Source organism: Schistocerca cancellata, chromosome 1 (assembly GCF_023864275.1).
Source record: "Schistocerca cancellata isolate TAMUIC-IGC-003103 chromosome 1, iqSchCanc2.1, whole genome shotgun sequence".
NCBI classification, from domain to species: domain Eukaryota; kingdom Metazoa; phylum Arthropoda; class Insecta; order Orthoptera; family Acrididae; genus Schistocerca; species Schistocerca cancellata.
This window is the reverse complement of record NC_064626.1, coordinates 911,419,936-911,442,390: the sequence shown is the minus strand read 5'-3', so window position 1 is coordinate 911,442,390 and position 22,455 is coordinate 911,419,936. Positions and strand designations below refer to the sequence as shown.

General features: G+C 37.2%; 1 protein-coding gene across 4 annotated transcripts in view; it reads left to right on the top strand.

Moving 5' to 3' along the window:
• The window catches only part of LOC126191208 (cGMP-dependent protein kinase, isozyme 1-like), a 410,062-nt gene that overhangs the window by 151,184 nt on the left and 236,423 nt on the right, over positions 1 to 22,455 (top strand). For all 4 annotated transcript variants that reach the window (XM_049932023.1, XM_049932009.1, XM_049932031.1 and 1 more), the window contains one exon: positions 20,688 to 20,830. In XM_049932023.1, coding sequence (XP_049787980.1) covers positions 20,688 to 20,830 — 143 coding nt within the window. The remainder of the gene's footprint in view (positions 1 to 20,687; positions 20,831 to 22,455) is intronic.

Genomic DNA, 22,455 nt, shown 5'->3' with positions numbered 1-22,455 from the left:
ATAAAAATAAGTTTTGGGCTGTAGCTAAGCTCATACTTACTAATAGTTTTACATTACTTATTTTCTGTTAAAATTGTTATCTTGCATGTTCATTGAAGTACAGGGGCTGTAGCGCTCTCAGGTCCTCCTTGGCAGCACTCTGTATGCCACTGGTTGCTCCACGTGGTTGCTGCTGGGACATAGGCATTTCTGTTGTCTAACTCGATCCATCACACACCACCCAAGGACTATCTCAAACAAAAACTCAGAATACAAAACAAACATTTGATCATGTATAGGATATCATCTACATATAAATTACAGTTTTTTGACCAATCTTTTCCCATTTACTTATTACTAACATTATAATAAAAATTAATTTTTAGGACACTTGCTCATTTGAAGGCAATTAGGGTACAGAAGTTCTGGCACCTCTAGGACTTATGGCTAAATTCATAAATTTAATTCAGCTGAATTCTATACTCTCTCTTTTTGTACAAAATGTATTAATTTATTCATTAAATTCTGTGAGGGCTTGACACTATATTGCTTCTAAAATAGTGTTACATTTTCTATGACTGTGTCACACATCACCAGGCTAATCCATATAATTTTTATCATCATGGAATCTTACATAATCTGCAAGATCACTATGTTGATCTGTCCTTTCCTACAGGTCATTTATAGACCTAAAAAGTTCAAATTGCATCAAAACAGCAATTAAGATGTTTGAAATAAGAACAGAACTAAAATTTGTTGCCTCATAATGTACAATTGCTAGTTATTGACTTGAGACTCATGATATTGATATTGAACAAGTCAATTTTTGTGAAATGATAAGATGAGACAACATCAGTTAATGTGATGATTATTAAGTGTATACCTACTACAATATAAATAAGTTTTCATACATAAAACTGTAAGCAAATGTGTGCATGTCAGTTACTGTCTTTATGCTCTTCTCAAAAACTTATAGCAGTTTTCTAGTTAAAAAGCAAGAGGATTTCTACAATAGCGCACTGACAGTGCCCGATCTTAATAATAAACACTGAATTGCAACACATGCCATATAAATGTTTGCAGGATGAATGCCACAATTCACACATGCCTGTTACCAGGTGAAAATCAAATTGGAGGTCAACATAGCCAACGGTACCAGCAAACTTTTGGTCATGCATACTGTTGCACCTCATGTAAAAGTGCACATCTTCAGCCAATGGGCGTGTTGTATTTTAAAATAGGGTTTCATCTAAGCACTTTTATTAAACCTAACATCTATACAGTGGATAACTATAACAAATACTAGCGTGACATCTACCCATCACATATTTGACCACAAGACAAGCATTTCATGTTGAAGTGCACATCCACAGCCAAGGGGGCATTGCAGTACCTTTATTAACCAGTCACATGTAATATGTAAAGTACAATGAAACACATCACAGTTGTTGCTCCGTTATAGATTCTGTATCGTACTTACAGCTGGTTGTCTTACCGAAGTCTACATACATTTAGTTTAACTATGTACAGCTTACTGGCCCAACAAACTATTGTATTGCTTTTAAATGTTGTATGTACATAAACTAAATGTATGTAGACTTCCGAAAGACAACCATCTGTATGTACAACACAAAATTTGTAATGGAGCAACAAATGTGACATGTTTCATTGTCCTTTATATTAGATGTGACTGGTTAATAAAGATGTGCTGATGCTCTCTGTTTTAATTCAGTGCACCTAGTGGCCTTGGACACACACTTGAACATGAAATGCTTGTCTTCTGTTCAAATATGTGATGATTAATCTCACACAAGTATTTATATTTGTGTAATACCTCTATAGTGGTTGTTTTCATACACTATATTGATGTTAGGTTCAATAAAGGTGCTTAGACATATTCCCATTTTAAAATATGACATGCCTATGAGCTGGCGATGTGTGCTTGTACATGATGTGCAACGCTAGTGCCAACAAAAGTTTCGTGGTGCTATTGGCTATGTTGACCTCCTGTTTGATGTTGACTTCACAACAGGCATGTGTGGACTGTGGCATTCATCCTGCCAAAATTTATGGAGCATTTGTTGCCACTCAGTGTTTGTTATTAAGGTTAGGCACCATCAATGCAGGTATTTTTGTATTGAAATTATTAATTTCTATTACATTTGAACTTTTTATTGTAATACCATTCTTATATTCACTGTGCACTGAAAACTATGTACTGTTTTTATAGCATCAGTGGACCAGGCATGAAAATGAACCTGTAAGGATTCAAAACTAGCTGTGTAATAAATAACTGCCAATGTTGACAGAACCATTAATAAATGCTTTAAGAAACCCCTATAAATCTTATAATACTGTTTAATTTTTTCATATCCTTTACACCCAAAACTAACCTTTATCAATTTCAGTGGTGGATCCCCATTTTGGAGCCAGCGCATATCTTTGCATATTGCTGTCATCTCCTTCTCTTCCTCTACACCTTTTATGTGCATTATTTGGAACTCTTTCTTAGACTCCATTTCTTCCTCACACTCTCCCTCAATGACTGGTAGCTGGGACAAGGCATCTGCCATGTGGTTGTCTATCCCTTTTATATAGTCAATACAATATCTAAATTGTTCCAGAATCACAGCCCATCTCTTTAGCCTATTGTTCAACAGTTTACATTATTAGCGGTAGCTCAAAGCTTTATAGTCAGTAAAGATAACAAACTCCCTGCCTTCCAAATAAATCCAAAATTTTTGGAAGCCAAATACCACAATGAATAATTTCTTTTCTGATATCCCATACATTAGCTCATGCTTAGATAGTATTCAACTTGTGAATACTATAGTTCTTCTCACTAGTTTTCCATCTATGCTTTTCTCCTGGACCAGGATTGTTCCTACACAATAATCTGAACTGCTAGATTCAATGCATAAAGACAATGACATGTCTGGATAGTATAGTACTATACTATAAACTGAGCTGCTCTTGATAGCTTCAAATTCCTCATCACACTCAGCAGAACAGTTCCATGTAACGTTCTTTTTTAACAACCTACATACATTTGGTGAATTCATATTGTAATCAATGATGAATTTCCAATAAAATGTACACAGTCCAATAAATGAATTCAGTTGCTTCCCATTTGTTGATCTATTGCTCTCAGCAACAGTTTTTATCTTCTCCTTGTTAGGCACTATACCCTTAGAAGTTAATAGGTAGCCTAAGAATGACAATTCTGCCTGGACAAATTCTGGTTAAGAGTCATCCCTTCTTTATGCATAGCTTTGAACACATCCTCCAATATTTGGTTATGTTTCTGTCTTGTGCTGCTGGTTATCAGTATGTCAATAAAGCACAAAATAAGTTTTAGCAACAATTCACACACAAGAACAATGGTTCAGTGCCCTGATGAACACAGCCACAGATATGCATAATTCAAATGGGATCACTCCAAACATATATGTTCTCCCTTCAAATAAGAAAGGAGTATACTTTCAGTTAAATTCAATATATTATCATCCATTTTATCAGACGCATGATATAGGAATTGTCATATGGAAAGAGAGAGAGAGAGAGAGAGAGAGAGAGAGAGAGAGAGAGAGAGAGAGAGAGAGAGAAAGAGAACGTGATTTATATTCTTAACAATTAAGGGAAAATAACATTTTCTTAGTTACACTTTACATACGATCCCTTTTATATAGTCAATACAATATCTAAATTGTTCCAGAATCACAGCCCATCTCTTGTTACATGCGAGATGGAAAAAAAGGTTTTTACAAAGGTTTATAAAAAAATCCATTAAGGGAAATACCATTTTTTTATTACACTTTTAACATTTTCTTAATTACACTTTACATATTTTGTCTTCTTTTTACATGCAAGTTGAAAAAACAAAGGTTTATACAAAAAAATCAAAAGATGAGCATTATCTATTTAAATAGCAAAGAAGTTTATCAGTGCTATATAAACTCTGACCTAATAGTAGCCTCTTAATTCTTTTTTAAATATATGTAAGTTTTGTATGTCTTTTATTTCTTTTGGTAAGGCATTGCACATTATTTTGAGTAGGTACATCACACTATTTTGGTATAGGGCTTTTGAATGTATGTTTATATGGAAATTGTGTAATTTTCTGGTTTCGTAGTTGTGTTCTTCACTGTTTAGAGAAGATAATTCTTGATTTGACTGCAGAAAACATACTGATTCATACATGAATAAACTAGGCACGGTCAACTCTATAAAGAATCCTCTGTAGGCAACACCCTTCAGAAAACAAATATCTCACTTTTGGAGCTTAAAACAACTTTTTGTGAAATCTGTATTCCCCAAAATATAACGCCATATCTTAGATTACTATGTATGTAAGAATAATAGGCATATAGTACTATTTCAAAATTGCAGTTTTCTTTAAGTTTTCTTAACATATAATAGTATTTGATAAGTTTTTATTCAATAGTTCAACATATTTTTCCCATCTGAAGTTATTGTCCAGCCATACACCTAAAAATTTTGTAAAAGAAGTTTGTTCTATCAGGCATTTCCCAATCTCTACTATTATGTTATTTTTCACTTTGTTCCTTATGTACTTAAAATTCATGCAAGTGGTTTTTGTGTCATTTACAATTAAGTAATTGTCCTTGAACCATTCAGCTGCCTCATTTGTTGTTGCTGTTATTTTTTCTTGTAGGTCAGCTTCACAAACTCCCTTGATAAAAAGGCTCATATCATCTGTAAAAAGTACTGATTCTGCACTTGTTAGATGGTTAGGAAAATCATTAATAAAAACCAAGAAGAGCAGAGGGTCTAGAACAGAACCCTGATGTAAACCACTTCCTACTCTCTTCAGCTTACCTCACCTGCCAGAAACCAGAAGTTAAATCTACACTAGAAATGAGTTGTATACTGTTAAAATTTTGCAGAATTTTATTCATTTTTTCTGGTTGGTCATTCTCTTTTACAATTATTTTGTTTAGTTTCCTTGAATCTAACACAATCCTCACAGAACCATCTTTCTTTTTGACTGTAACAATTGGTTCATTGTAATCACTCCTGCCCAACTCAATAACCTTCCCGTCAAGCATGTTCTTTTTTCTGGCCCTTACTACTTCCTTGACTGCCACAGCAATAGTGAAAGGGTTAGCCCTAATTCTTTCATGAGGCATTACCTTTAAATAATATTTAAATTCAACTACTTCACCAGATTTATCTGAAAACACATCTTTATATTTACTCTATAGTTTCTTGAGCTGTGAGCTTTGATCCTTTGACATATATTTGACCTCTTTTATCATTTATTTGATCTCAAGAAAATGCCTCCCCACTATACTCATTCTCCCTTTTTAGGTGACCGATTACTTTACCTTCAGTCAGTTTGTTTCTAAATTTAACTCTTTTTCTGCTACCTCCACAAGTAAATTCCAGAACTCTATCTGTTACAATAATACTGCAACAATACTTCTTAAGAAAATTCATTGTGAGAATAACATTCATAGCAAGGCTGGGCTCCACAAAGCAACCTGTATCAAAATATTGATCCTTATCTTGAAATCCAACTTTACTGGCTTGCTACATTCCCTAGTTGCAGTTTTTGTTGTAACCCAAGATCCATTCAGCTTCAGATCTTTGATTCATATCTGTTGCCAGAATTATTCAGATACAGCTGACACACTAGACCCAGAATCTAATAATGCAATACTTTCTACATTGCCCACTTTGATGTTAATAATTGGGTGAACTTTTTCAATAATTACCCTCTTTAATTATATGTCTTCAAACAGATCTACTTCATTGTCTTCCCTGCTCTCTCTATACATAATATGAATGCTCTTATACATGTCCCTATATTCTATATCTGCATCTTCCTTACACAAATCCTTAACCACTTCCCTTATATTCTGTTCACCCCTTAATTCTTCAATTTTCCTTGAAACTTAAAATTTTAAATTATCCTATTCCTCAGGTACTAACATTTTATGGATCTTACCATTGGGTACTGTTGCATTTTTAATCTGTATCTCCAACTATCTCAGCTTTTATACTCCCCATTTGTAAATCTTTCTCCTCTAATTTCTTATTCAATGTTTCAAAAAACGCATTCTGGTCACTTCCTGGTTCCTAATCTATTTCTTCCCTTCTCTGTGGCATGCTATAACTATTAACATCACTCCCTGCACCCACTGACCCACAACCCATTAATTTCAGTGGTCATGGCTGGCTACGAGAAAAATTTACAATTCAGCCATTGACTGTATTTAACTTGCATTTCCTTGCCAACATATGCAGCCTTACTGCTCCGTGTTTTGTCCACTGATGATGCAATATTGCCCACAACATGGACCACCATGTGCCTTGCGTGATGTTGTGTGAAGTCACTGTCTCCTCTGCTTGGAGCCAATGTGATGTTGCCCACGTGTAATGCTGTGTGAAGATGCTACTTCTCCAGCTTGGTGCTGATATGATGCCACCTCCATGCAACACTACTTCTGCTGTTTGGCGCTGATGCGATGTTACTCACATGTGACACCATGTAAATGGTGCCTCTGCTGCTTGCTGACTTTGCCCAAATGGACTGCTGTACCAGTGACATACAGTGAGGTCATTGTCTGCCACTGCTCTCACTAACATGCACTGTCATCTTTATCATCTGCACTAAGTGCTCTATTATTGCTTGCTGCTCCTACTTTTACCACTACCACACTGTACAGAAACTTGCAAGCCCGCATGCTAACTGCTCACTGCTAAAACTTGGATACTGGGACAACTAACCCAAAATATCAACAGAATAAAAATGCCACCCAATCCAGGATGAGCCAACACTATTACAATATTTTCACCCATTCCGCAGGGTGAGGGCAATGTACAGCCATTAACTTTGAGTGTGGCCTGCTTACATCAATAGAGGTTGGCCATACACCATCGCTCTTTAGCCCAGTGACACAACATAATAATGTTAATACCAAAGTCTTACATTAGCTGTGAGACATTTGTGTATATTAGGAAAAGATGTTCCATGTTTGGATCTGTTGGCCAAAGTTCCAAAGGATAATAACATTGCTCAAAACAGGTTGATTTTTAAGTTTCATATAAATCCCCTTTAATTATTTTTTAGAGAAGAACAATGTATGTGAAGGGTGGCCCCTAACAGTAGTTCATTGAATGACTGAACACTGTCTGTCACCAGTGCACATTATACTCAGCGTCCTCTTTTCCCATCCAATCACTACTAATATTCTTATTCAGAACCCACTGACTACCTTCCATTGGAACGTGTGTCTCAGCTTCTTCCTCAGGACAAAACTCAACAACATTTTCATTACTGCAATCAACCTCAAATTGACTCATTAATTCATCATTATCATACACAACATTATCAGGGGCACCCACCGTACAGTCACAACATTTTCATATAAACCATTACTTACTGCTTCACCATGTGCACCCACTTGTACAGGCACATCAATTTTGTCAGTAACAGCACATGGTCCACTGTGTGCAGGCTCACATACATTAATATCTGAAGAACTTCCCTTATTGCTCATCTCCAAGTCCAATTACATAACCTGATTACAAATTATTTCATTATTATTTGCTTTGCCTCTCATTTCCACCTCAGTACATGATTCTACTTCTGGCAGAGCAACTGCCTCAGTTTCAAAATTATCTGTAATCTTCATTGAAGCTAAACCCATTCTATTTTCTTCATTATCTTCCAATTCAACCATCTTATTACTGGCAAACAGTTCCCCAACACAATAGCTGAAATCATCATTGTTACATTTATCCATATTGCATGTATTATTAATATTGTTCCTCCTGTTCCAATTACTGTAGTTAATAAACCATTCCCATATATTTTCATTACCTATTATTGCATCCATGTTGTGTATAGCAATCTCTGTTCATTGTTTCTCTATGCAATTCCCTTCTGTCTTATAAACATGTCTGGTTCTATTCTTTGCATATCCATTAGGCTCCTGTTGACCTTGAGTGAGGCTCCCATTTGTTTTCTGTCAGTCTGTCCAGAAACCTTGTACTCAACACACTCTCAAGTCTTGGTCCTTGCCTTACTTTCTCTCTCCTCTGTTCAAAACTCTCCCTTCTTTCATAGTAATTCCCATTGTCTCTTTGCTGTATATCTCTCCAGTTCCTACTGTCCACTCCTATCGCCTCCCCCCCCCCTTCTCCAATTTCTATGATTTCCATTGAAATTATTATTGTTGTAATTACCTCTGTCATGATTTCTGTTGCTGTTCCTCTGCTCAAAAAAATTTAGTCTGCAACACAGTGCCCTATTGATGTTTTCTATGAAACCCAGAAACTCTTCTACAGAATCAGTAGAACTGTGGATCAGTTCCCACTGCAACAATTCTGTAAGTCTCCTCTTTAATGTAGAGATTTCTGTAAGCACCCCAAATGGCTAATCCAAATGTTTTAATTTACTTAATTCTCTTGCATAAAATTCCCTCACGCACTCTTTACCACTCTTATAATCTGACCCAAAAATTCATTTTATAATCTTATTTGTTTAGCTTGAGTCCAATATTTATTTAAGAACATCATTTCAAAAGTCCTGAAACCAACAAACTGCTCTGCATGCTGATTACTCCATGTCTGAGTTCCTCCTTCTAACTGCTGTTTTACAAATTTAATTTTAGCTATTTCACTCATTCCAGCAACAAAATTATCTTTTCATGCAGCCAAGAAGTCCACTGCATGGTTTAATCTCTCCACTGATTGGTTTGTACTCAATCCTTGCCACATGGGATGCTCCATCATTAAATTTCAGTACCCCAATTGCTACATTATTCATTGATTCCTTTGACTCATTTATCTGTTACTCTCTGTTACTAACTTCCCCTTCCAGCTTTTCACCTATGTTTTATAACAATCAGCAATGCCTACATACACTGATTTAAACTCTGCGTTTGTTTTTGTATTTCATAATTTATACATTTCTTTTCTTGTGTCTCAGTTCACTTCACAAGATGATCTTCCGCAGTTTCCACTTTGGCTACCAATTCCTTTTCTACCTCATTAACTCTAAGAATAGCTCCCTCAACCATTTTAACTGTATTTTCAACTTTATTTGTGTTCTCAGTGAATTTACTACCTAGTTGATCAAACTCACTGCACTTATCTTATCATCAAGCTTCGATTCCATTTCCTCCAAGTTTGAATCTATATTTCCAAATATTTCAGTTTTTATACTTCCAATTTTATTCTACATTTTTAATCTGTATCTCCAACTATCTCAGCTTTTATACTCCCCATTTGTAAAGCTTTCTCCTCTAATTTCTTATTCAATGTTTCAAAAAACGCATTCTGGCCACTTCCTGGTTCCTAATCTATTTCTTCCCTTCTCCGTGGCATGCTATAACTATTAACATCACTCCCTGCACCCACTGACCCACAACCCATTAATTTCAGTGGTCATGGCTGGCTATGACAAAAATTTACAATTCAGCCATTGACTGTATTTAACTTGCATTTCCTTGCCAACATATGCAGCCTTACTGCTCCATGTTTTGTCCACTGATGATGCAATATTGCCCACAACATGGACCACCATGTGCCTTGCGTGATGTTGTGTGAAGTCACTGTCTCCTCTGCTTGGAGCCAATGTGATGTCGCCCACGTGTAATGCTGTGTGAAGATGCTACTTCTCCAGCTTGGTGCTGATATGATGCCACCTTCATGCAACACTGCTTCTGCTGTTTGGCGCTGATGCGATGTTACTCACATGTAACACCATGTAAATGGTGCCTCTTCTGCTTGCTGTCTTTGCCCAAATGGACTGCTGTACCAGTGACATACAGTGAGGTCATTGTCTACCACTGCTCTCACTAACATGCACTGTCATCTTTATCATCTGCACTAAGTGCTCTATTATTGCTTGCTGCTCCTACTTTTACCACTACTGCACTGTACAGAAACTTGCAAGCCCGCATGCTAACTGCTCACTGCTAAAACTTGGATACTGGGACAACTAACCCAAAATATCAACAGAATAAAAATGCCACCCAATCCAGGATGAGCCAACACTATTACAATATTTTCACCCATTCCGCAGGGTGAGGGCAATGTACAGCCATTAACTTTGAGTGTGGCCTGCTTACATCAATAGAGGTTGGCCATACACCATCGCTCTTTAGCCCAGTGACACAACATAATAATGTTAATACCAAAGTCTTACATTAGCTGTGAGACATTTGTGTATATTAGGAAAAGATGTTCCATGTTTGGATCTGTTGGCCAAAGTTCCAAAAGATAATAACATTGCTCAAAACAGGTTGATTTTTAAGTTTCATATAAATCCCCTTTAATTATTTTTTAGAGAAGCACAATGTATGTGAAGGGTGGCCCCTAACAGTAGTTCATTGAATGACTGAACAGTGTCTGTCACCAGTGCACATTTTGGTATTACTTTGTGGAGATGTAACATTATACCCAGCAGCATTATGCTAAATCATAATGTACAAGTCCCAGTATATGAAAATAACATTTGTGGCATACACACTGCTGCTGATAGCATTACCAGCTGCAGACTAAATACCTCACCAATGCTCCAGATGCAAGACAACAGGCAAAAGACCATGAGGTCCACCCCACATGCTTAATTAAGAGTTTTACATGACCATCTCTCGGTTCAGTGCAAGTACTTTCATCATGAACCATGGACCTTGCCGTTGGTGGGGAGGCTTGCTTGCCTCAGTGATACAGATAGCCGTACCGTAGGTGCAACCACAATGGAGGGATATCTGTTGAGAGGCCAGACAAATGCGTGGTTCCTGAAGAGGGGCAGCAGCCTTTTCAGTAGTTGCAGGGGCAGCAGTCTGGATGATTGACTGATCTGGCCTTGTAACACTAACCAAAACGGCCTTGCTGTGCTGGTACTGCGAACGGTTGAAAGCAACGGGAAACTACAGCCGTAATTCTTCCTGAGGGCATGCAGCTCTACTGTATGGTTAAATGATGATGACATCCTCTTGGGTAAAATATTCCGGAGGTAAAATAGTACCCCATTCGGATCCCCGAGCGGGAACTACTCAAGAGGACGTCGTTATCAGGAGAAAGAAAACTGGCGTTCTACGGATCGGAGGATGGAATGTCAGATCCCTTATCAGGCAGGTAGGTTAGAAAACTTAAAAGGGAAATGGATAGGTTAAAGTTAGATATAGGGGAATTAGTGAAGTTTGGTGGCAGGAGGAACAAGACTTTTGGTCAGGCGAATACAGGGTTATAAATACAAAGTCAAATAGGGGTAATGTAGGAGTAGGTTTAATAATGAATAAAAAAATAGGAATGCGGGTAAGCTACTACAAACAGCATAGTGAACGCATTATTGTGGCCAAGATTGACACGAAGCCCACGCCTACTACAGTAGTACAAGTTTATATGCCAACTAGCTCTGCAGATGACGAAGAAATTGGAGAAATGCATGATGAAATAAAAGAAATTATTCAGATAGTGAAGGGAGACAAAAATTTAATAGTCATGGGTGACTGGAATTCGGTAGTAGGAAAAGGGAGAGAAGGAAACGTAGTAGGTGAATATGGATTGGGGGTAATAAATGAAAGAGGAAGCCGCCTGGTAGAATTTTGTACAGAGCACAACTTAATCATGGCTAACACTTGGTTCAAGAATCATAAAAGAAGGATGTGTACATGGAAGAATCATGGAGATACTAGAAGGTATCAGATAGATTATATAACGGTAAGACAGAGATTTTGGAACCAGGTTTTAAATTGTAAGACTTTTCCAGGGGCAGATGTGGACTCTGACCACAATCTATTGGTTATGAACTGTAGATTAAAACTGAAGAAACTGAAAGAAGGTGGGAATTTAAGGAGATGGGACCTGGATAAACTGACTAAAGCAGAGGTTGTACAGAGTTTCAGGGAGAGCATAAGGGAACAAATGGCAGGAATGGGGGAAAGAAATACAGTAGAAGAAGAATGGGTAGCTTTGAGGGATGAAGTAGTGAAGGCAGCAGAGGATCAAGTAGGTAAAAAGATGAGGGCTAGTAGAAATCCTTGGGTAACAGAAGAAATATTGAATTTAACTGATGAAAGGAGAAAATATAAAAATGCAGTAAATGAAGCAGGCAAAAAGGAATACAAACGTCTCAAAAATGATATTGACAGGAAGTGCAAAATGGCCGAGCAGGGATGGCTAGAGGATAAATGTAAGGATGTAGAGGCTTATCTCACTAGGGGTAAGATAGATACTGCCTAGAGGAAAATTAAAGAGACCTTTGGAGAAAAGAGAACCACTTGTATGAATATCAAGAGCTCAGATGGAAACCCAGTTCTAAGCAAAGAAGGGAAAGCAGAAAGGTGGAAGGAGTATATAGAGGGTCTATACAAGGGCAATGTACTTGAGGACAATATTATCGAAATGGAAGAGAATGTAGATGAAGATGAAATGGGAGATATGATACTGCATGAAGAGTTTGATAGAGCACTGAAAGACCTAAGTTGAAACAAGGCCCCGGGAGTAGACAACATTCCATTAGAACTACTGACAGCCTTGGAAGAGCCAGTCCTGACAAAACTCTACCATCTGGTGAGCAAAATGTATGAGACAGGCGAAACACACTCAGACTTCACAAAGAATATAATAATTCCAGTCCAAAAGAAAGCAGGCGTTGACAGATGTGAAAATTACTGAACTATCAGTTTAATAAGTCATGGCTGCAAAATACTAAGGTGATTCTTTACAGACGAATGGAAAAACTGGTAGAAGCCGACCTTGGGGAAGATCAGTTTGGATTCCATAGAAATATGGGAACATGTGAGGCAATACTGACCCTACGACTTATTTTAGAAGCTAGATTAAGAAAAGGCAAACCTACGTTTCTAGCATTTGTAGACTTAGAAAAAGCTTTTGACAATGTTGACTGGAATACTCTCTTTCAAATTCTGAAGGTGGCAGGGGTAAAATACAGGGAGCGAAAGGCTATTTACAATTTGTACAGAAACCAGATGGCAGTTATAAGAGTTGAGGGGCATGAAAGGGAAGCAGTGGTTGGGAAGGGAGTGAGACAGGGTTGTAGCCTCTCCCCGATGTTATTCAATCTGTATATTGAGCAAGCACTGAAGGAAACAAAAGAAAAATTCGGAGTAGGTATTAAAATCCATGGAGAAGAAATAAAAACTTTGAGTTTCACCGATGACATTGTAATTCTGTCAGAGACAGCAAAGGACTTGGAAGAGCAGTTGAATGGAATGGATAGTGTCTTGAAGAGAGGATATAAGATGAACATCAACAAAAGCAAAACGAGGATAATGGAATGTAGTCGAATTAAGTCGAGTGATGTTGAGGGTATTAGATTAGGAAATGAGACACTTAAAGTTGTAAAGGAGTTTTGCTATTTGGGGAGCAAAATAACTGATGATGGTTGAAGTAGAGAGGATATAAAATGTAGACTGGCAATGGCAAGGAAAGCATTTCTGAAGAAGAGAAATTTGTTAACATCGAGTATAGATTTAAGTGTCAGGAAGTCGTTTCTGAAAGTATTTGTATGGAGTGTAGCCATGTATGTAAGTGAAACATGGATGATAAATAGTTTAGACAAGAAGAGAATAGAATCTTTTGAAATGTGGTGCTACAGAAGAATACTGAAGATTAGATGGGTAGATCACATAACTAATGACGAGGTGTTGAATAGGTGGCACAACTTGACTAGAAGAAGGGATCGGTTGGTAGGACATGTTCTGAGGCATCAAGGGATCACCAATTTAGTATTGGAGGGCAGCGTGGAGGGTAAAAATCGTAGAGGGAGACCAAGAGATGAATACACCAAACAGATTTAGAAGGATGTAGGTTGCAGTAGGTACTGGGAGATGAAGAAGCTTGCACAGGATAGAGTAGCGTGGAGAGCTGCATCAAACCGGTCTCAGGACTGAAGACCACAACAACAACATCATGACCACCATTCATAATTTTCATAACAGTACTTATGATAAAACATATGAAATTTTCTGCAGTCATTTTCCAGTCTCTTAAGAAACTCATTTATACATTATTTTAATGATTTTAAATAAATCTCATACACATACGTTGCCACATTTGGCACTCAGGTCAAAAGACTAATTTGACCTATTTTATAAATTACAGCTACAATTCAGTACACATTGAGAGTTATTGGAATATTTAAAGAAATAAACTCATACTGATAAGATCGTTTGTGTCTCTGTGGAAGAGTTGTTAGTTATGGAACTGTTTACGTCAATGAACTAAATTGTTTATAACATTTTTTATAATCGTTTAATTAGAAAAATAATTTGTTCATTATATTGCAGGCATTATCCTCTTTTATCTGGTGTATCATGAGTGTTTTTGCAGTTGCTTAGTCAGAAAAATAATCTATTTATTATATTACAGGCATTATCCTCTTTCATCTGGTGTATCATGAGAGTGACTTTCTTGATTGATTCAGTTGCTACAATTTACTATAGTCAATGATGGTAATAATGTCAATAACTTTCTAACAGTCAAAGCTTCAGACATGGATTTATCTCCAATGAGCTCACCCCACAGCCGCAACTCCAAAATTGTCATTGGCTTTATTTAGCATGATTGTAACGAGTTTTAATGTATTTTTATTATAATCATATTAGTGACAGCATTTACAAGTCACAGGTCCCTCTATATTTGCTCATCCTGTTGACCACGTCACTGGAAAACACTTCTCTTGCTGCCTGGAGAAATCCCAATGACCACTGGGCATTGACCAAGTGAGGTGGCACACTGGACTTGCATTCAGGAGGATGATGGTTCAATCCTGCATCCTACGATCCTGATTTAGGTTTTCAATGATTTTGCTAAATCTCTTCAGGCAAATGCCAGAATGGTTCCTTTGAAAAGGGCATGGCCAGCTTTCTTCCCCATCCTTCCCTTATCTGATGAGACCGATGAACTTGCTGTGTGGTCTTCTCCCCGAAAACAACCCAACCCAACCCCACTGGGAATTGTGGCTTGCTAGCCACCTTTACTTCCACTCAGGTTGCCATTCACAGCCTTCTGACAGCTGGCTGCCCCGGCACACATTCACACAAGCCCACAGCTGACCTGTCAGATTCATTCTGTCCTGTTGCAGTCAGTCCAGCTGTTGGTAAAGTCACAGAGCCCTTTTGGTTGTGTAGAACCTAAACCATTCAAATACAGTACTCCTAATTACATACTTATCCTGTTTAGAGAGTAGTGAGAAGTGAGTATTATAGGTCACAAAAACTTCCTGTACCATGCAGAGAGTTCTCTAGAAAGATGCTGATTTTTACTGCAAACTGCTTGATAGCATATACTGTGCTATTGTCTTTGTGAAATCTATGCAACTTTTTTAAATAACATTAAATTTTTATTTATAATTTTGACTTTGTGTTGTGAAAACTTTGCCAGCATTTGTGAAGTATGATGGAGGGAGAGGGATTCAATGATAATTCCCATATTTTCTATTGTGCCTCTTTTGAATAATGGCTTGTTGCATTATCCAAGTATTTGAAAAGCAGCCATCTTCAAAGGACTGACTAACTATTGTAGCCAGTGGCTGTGCAATTATTTTAGAGACTGTTTTAAAAACTTTCATTGATATGCTACGAAACCCTGCTGATGTTTCACTTTTTAGTGATAATATTACTTTTTCTACATCTTTTTCTGTAGTTTTGCTGAATATACTGAAAGATTTACTTTCAAATTGCTCTATATCAAGGAAATTTACCACATCTGTGTAATTCTCTACATTAATTTTTGGTTTATTTATATTTATAAATGATTTATTGAACAATTCTGATATCTGAGCAGAATTTAAAATAGTTTTGTCCTTTATCTTGAGTTTTGGAAGATCATGGTCGCTAGCTGTTTCAGCTTTGATAACTGACATTTTCAAGAATAAACCTATTATTTGCCAATCCTTTTAGTTCCCTTTACGACTTTCTTAGAAATAGGTTTTTAATATTTTATGTTGTATTTTATACATCCTCTTTCATTGTTTTTTGTACAAGTTGCCAAGATATATGAGACAAGTAATTTATGAAGTGATATGCTGGACATATATTTCTTATGTTACTGCAGGCATATTTTTTTACAATTATATTATATGCAACAGTTTACAGTTTCAGCACATACAGTAGAACCCCTATTAAATATTTTTCTAGGGACTAGAATTTTTTAACCATAAATGGGGGTTTACCTTAAATTGAGTTTTCGATAGGAAGCAAACCTTTTCCAGAACTGTATTGACATGAATTGTACCAACACACATAATTTACACAATAACAACAATAAAGCAAGGAGATACCTACTGAACAAATATACTGTAATTACAACTTTATTTGTAGCACTAATACAGTAGTCAGAGATTGTAGTTTCCCAGCCCACTACAAAATTAAAACATCCACAAAATACTTACACAATTACAGTAATATAGTAAATCGAGTTATTTTTCGTATATACAACACATATTTACACAACTTTCATAATGCCTCATTTTTCGAAATACCTGTAATCAAAAATGGTAGTCTGCTTTTTAGCACTGTTGGATTTTAGGTTCAGAATGTCCGTCTTCTATTGATTTACTCTGTATATAACAGTCTTGGCCACTTTAAATGCTGTGACAAATCTCCAGACAATGTCTATGCTGGCAATAGCTTCACTGAATGATGGTGTTTGCATTTCTTCATCCCTAACATTATCGACTTCTTTGATATCTCCATCATTCTGCTTTACTTCATCTTCGCAGATTTCCTCAGCATCTCAGATGCATGTAGTGATGAAATCATCATCACAAGCCACAAATTCATCAAAAGTGATGGGTAAATTGTTAGATACCTGCACCCAATCATGCATGTCCACTACTGCTTCAGCAACATCTTTGTCATGATTGTTCGTTTCATTAAATCCAGCCTTATGAAACAATTTGAGATGGTCTCCTTAGTTACCATTTTCCAAGATCCTGTGAGCATATGCATTGCTTGCAGGATGTTCAATTTAAGCAGTTCATTCCCATAAATAAAGGCAAGTGCCTTAAGGACAAGAGCTTTCCAATACTTCAGGCTATGAATAATCCCTAGATCCATGGGCTGGAGTCTGCTAGTGCAATTTGCAGGAAAGAAATGCACTTTCACATTCACAGAAATCCTAAGTCCATAAAGACAACAACCTTCCTGTTTCTAGCACCCATTCATGCATCAAAAGCTTACAAGAACTTTTTGAACAAGGCCACAGTCATCAAAGTACTTTTGCTATAATACTTACATGTCAGTGTAGAACTGTTCTTAAAGGAATGTGGTTTGTGGAACTTTCCATTTACTATGGGATCCAGCTTGTTGCTGCCATCTGCGTTGCTCCATAAGAGAACAGTAATTCTCTGCTTGCTCATTCTTCCTCCATGGCGTGCTTCTCCTTTAACACTTGAGGTTTTAAAGGGCATGAGTTGGTAAAACAGGCCTGGTTCATCCACATTGTACACCTCCTGAGATTCAAAACCTTCCAAGAGCAGTGGCAGCACCTCTTCTTTCCAGTGTTAAACTCTTTCATCACTAACTGCAGCACTCTGTCCACGTACTGCCCTGCAATTTATCCCATAGCGTTTTTTGAACCTATCCAGCCAACCATTCAAAGCTTTTAATTCTGGTACCCAATTTTCCCTGATATTGTAGACGCTTTCATTTTTATCAATGCCCCATGGATTGGTAAATTTTCAGCATGTGCTCCATTGAACCACTCCATTAGCTTTGATTCCATTTCTTCATATGGCAACTTTTTAACATTTTTTCTGCTTTTTTTTTTAACTGCACTGTGTCTCTTGATCCAGGATCTTCTTATTCTTCAATATTACTGACAATGAAGACTGTGCAAGTCCCAGGCATCGAGCCATTTCACTTACGGGCACATTTGTGTTTCTCTCCACTTCCCGAATCAAGTGCACTTTCTCCACAACAGATAGAGTGTTTCTTTTTGCTGCCATAGTCAACTTCACTACAACAATGGATGTGAGTGAGCAAACTGAAATACAGATAGATTCTCCATGCAATACACAGTAATACATGAACTGATGCAAACTTGCATAAATTGATGCTATACTATGAACGTACAGACTTGGACAGAGTTTTGCTGGCTGCAAGCATGCAAAATGGTGTAACTGTTAGCACGCTGTACATTGTTAGTCTTCATTTGTGGTTGGCAAAGTTCGACCTTGCTCTTGCATGTAGTGAGGAATCGATATGGAAGATGATCGATTGTATTCAATATAAATGCTGGAGTTCATAGGTTCTTAAAGCCCATATTACATGATGCTTGCATTTGGAGGCAAAGCCTATGAAAGTTCTGAAAAATCCTGCTAGAAGCCACCGCAAGTACTGTAGTTACCGTATTCACCCTATTGAAAGCTGACCTTGAATGCAAGCCGCACCCCAGAAATGAGACTCGAGGAGGGGCGGGGGGGGGGGGGGGGGGGGGGGGGGGGGGATTTCACTGATTTCAAGCCACACTTAAAAGTGAAAGATATTGCTCATCATATGATGGATAGAGTATTAAGTGGATTAAGTGACCCTACCTCTCAGGGATTTGGGGCACTTAAATTATAATTACATCGAAAAATACTGACAACAGCAAAAATTCATGATATCTATTGAAATACAGTATTCCGGATCTACACATACATGAGCTGTGAGCAGTGACATCACAGGTGAGCTCGCTGTCCTGCATACTGGAACACAGTCATGATTTTTCATGTTTTAATATTAATGCTAGTGATTCCTTGTTGCTACTTTCGTACAAAGCATCATCCTCTGTGCTGTCAAGCACATTAGAAATACAGTATTTTTTAAATGCATGATGAACAGTTTCACTTGGGAGACATTTCCAAGATTGACTAATGCACATGCACAATTGAGACAAACTTGAACACTTAACATGTCCTGTAGGCGTTAATTACCTATTTCTTTAGTTAGGCACTGTGTGTACATATTTTTCTGGTTGTCCATAAAAGGTTTGTTTAAACAAACATCCAACAGATGCAGAATGGATGTCATCCATTCTGGAATTACGACTAAGTCTGTTTTACCCTCTGCTATTTTTTTTTTTTTTTTTTTCACAGCTTGTGTACAGTGACCTGTGTATGAATCTAACACAAGCATACATGGTAAACCTAGCAAGGTACCAGGACGACGTTGCCAGACAGGTTTGATCCACTGTAAAACTGTGTCCTCCATGAACCAACCAATTTCATTAGCATGTACAATAACATCTTTAGGAAACACTTCGGACTTTGGTAAAGTCTTCTGTGTGAAATGAATGGTGGCAGTTTATGGCCATTGGCTGTACAAGCTATCATTAATTTCCAGTGTGCAGTTTGATGATGTAGCACTGGATTTTCTGACGTGCTTTTCCTCGAATTATTTCTGCAGTTACAGGTAAGCACTGTCGCTGCTTCCTCACAAAATTGTTCACCACAACTTACAACTCGAAGTGGTGGCCACATTTTGGTCCAGAAAATGCTTTTCTGTTGCTGGAACAAGCTGAAAGTTCTTGCTTTTGCTGTCTCCATGTCTTACCAAAGTTCAAAGGCAGACAAAACTACGTTTTTGTGAGCACTGCTCTCATTAGCTGGAGTTGCTGAAATGTAAAGCCACACTTGTCAAGTTTCTTCAAAGCGTTCATTTTGATGGTGTATATGTAAGAGTTTTTTTAAATTGGTATGAATATTTGAAAAATTGCTTAATTCACCAATGATAAAAAACACCTTAACATTCATTACTCGAAAGTAACACAATGGCTTCTGTAGCGGCTTCTAGCAGCCGAAAGCAGCAATATAGGCTGCTCTTACGGTGACAACTAGCAGCATTTTGCAGAACTTCTTAGGCTTTGCACCTGATTGTAAACTGCAGGCAGATTTTTGGATTCCAAAAACTAGAAAAAAAGTGCGGCTTGCATTCGTGCTACAAAAGCCACTATTGTATTGTCTTCAATATTTAATATTCCTTACACTAAATGCGGGTTTTGCCATAAAGCGAATTACATTAAATTGAATATAAAATTGCATTGCACTTATGGAATAATTTTCAGGACTTGAAATTTCTTCCATTAAATGCAGGTTTATGCTAAATCAAGGTCATGCAAAATCAGGGTTATACTGTAATTTCATTGTGTTTTCTTTAAGTTTTTTATGTTCATACAAGCTCCAACAGGGAGTAGTAGCTTCAATATCACTAACTATTAAACGTACTTAGTATTTCTCTTCAATTAATACTCAGTTATGTGCATTATTTTATCATATTCTGTAAAACTATTACATTTCATGGATGGGAACTTGTTTGAGGTATCCTTTAATAGAGGTAAGTAACTGTCTGTTATTAATTCTGTGCTCTGTATTAATACTTAATGTTCATCTAGTTGTTATACTCTATATGTACTTACAGTGTATGAACCAAAATCAGAAAATTAGCAGAAATGTCACTGATTTGAGAAAAGGAGCAGTTTTCCAGATTTGCAAACTAATTAGGTAATAATGAAATAGTAGTTAGCTATTTGCTGTAAGAACAGAAATCTGCTTTAGTTATGATACAAAAAGTATTTCATTTTATTTTAGTAATTTAATGCAGCCTGTTATTCTCAAAATATATTCTGAAAGTAGCCTTCACATTCTACAAAAATGTTTGAATGCTTTGAAGCCAATCATCCAAACAGAATGTCAAAACCAATAAGACATTAACTTTTTTCAGATCTTTGCAGCTAATTATCAGAGCCCTGAAAGCCAATGAATTTCTGTGCAACTTAAACGAGGTACAGATGCAGGCTGTGGCAGAGGCTATGTCACTACAAGTGCTGGATAGCAGTGGATTTGTGATTGAGGAGGGGGAAATAGGTAAGTTTGTAGACTAGAACTTTGTAGAATTAATCATACTGTTTACAATTTGAGCATGGGAATAAAATATGAAAAAAGAGACTCTTTTAAAAACCAGATAATAACTTTCCATGTAATGAGTAAAACATCTAAAAATCAATATTAATAATTATAAAAATGTATCTAAAAACAAAGATGATGTAACTTACCAAACGAAAGCATTGGCATGTTGATAGACACACAAACAAACACAAACACACACACAAAATTCAAGCTTTCGTAACCAACAATTGCTTCATCAGGGAAGAGGAAAGGAGAGGGAAAGACGAAAGGATGTGGGTTTTAACGGAGAGGGTAAGGAGTCATTCCAATCCTGGGAGCGGGAAGACTTACCTTAGGGGAAAAAAGGACAGGTATACACTCGCAAACACACACATATCCATCCGCACATAAGCAGACATTTGTAAAGGCAAAGAGTTTGGGCAGAGATGTCAGTCAAGGCAGAAGTACAGAGGCAAAGATGTTGTTGAATGACAAGTGAGGTATGAGCGGCGGCAACTTGAAATTAACGGAGGTTGAGGCCTGGTGGGTAACGGGAAGAGAGGATATACTGAAGGGCAAGTTCCCATCTCCGAAGTTCTGACAGGTTGTTGTTAGTGGAAAGTATCCAGATAACCCGGACGGTGTAACACTGTGCCAAGATGTGCTGGCCTTGCACCAAGGCATGTTTAGCCACAGGGTGATCCTCATTACCAACAAACACTGTCTGCCTGTGTCCATTCATGCGAATGGACAGTTTGTTGCTAGTCATTCCCACATAGAAAGCTTCATAGTGTAGGCAGGTCAGTTGGTAAATCATGTGGGTGCTTTCACACGTGGCTCTGCCAGACAAGACAGAAGCTATAAATACTTATGCTATACCAATATTGACCTACTCATTTGGAGTTGTGAAATGGAGTAACACAGAACTAGAAGCACTCAATACACTTACACGATCACAATGCCACAAATATAGAATACATCACATACACTCAGCAACAGAAAGATTCACATTAAGCAGAAAGGAAGGAGGAAGGGGATTTATCAACATAAAAAAAGCTACATTATGGACAGGTAGACAATTTAAGAAAATTCTTTCTAGAACGAGCAGAAACTAGCAAAATACACAAAGCAATCACTCATATAAATACATCGGCTACACCACTGCAATTTCATAACCACTTCTACAACCCTTTAGACCACATAATATCAACAGATATGAAGAAAGTACACTGCATGGCAAGCTCCTGTATCATCTAACACAGCCACACATCGATCAAGATGCATCCAACACATGGCTAAGAAAAGGAAATATATACAGTGAGATGGGAGGATTCATGATTGCAATACAGGATCAAACAATAAACACCAGATATTACAGCAAGCATATTATTAAAGATCCCAATACCACAACAGATAAATGCAGACTTTGCAAACAACAAATAGAAACAGTAGATCACATCACAAGTGGATGTACAATACTAGCAAATACATAATACACCAGAAGACATGACAATGTAGCAAAAATAATACATCAACAACTTGCCATACAACAACACGTTCCCACACCAAAAAATGTACTGGAGAATGATGAATACAAATTATAC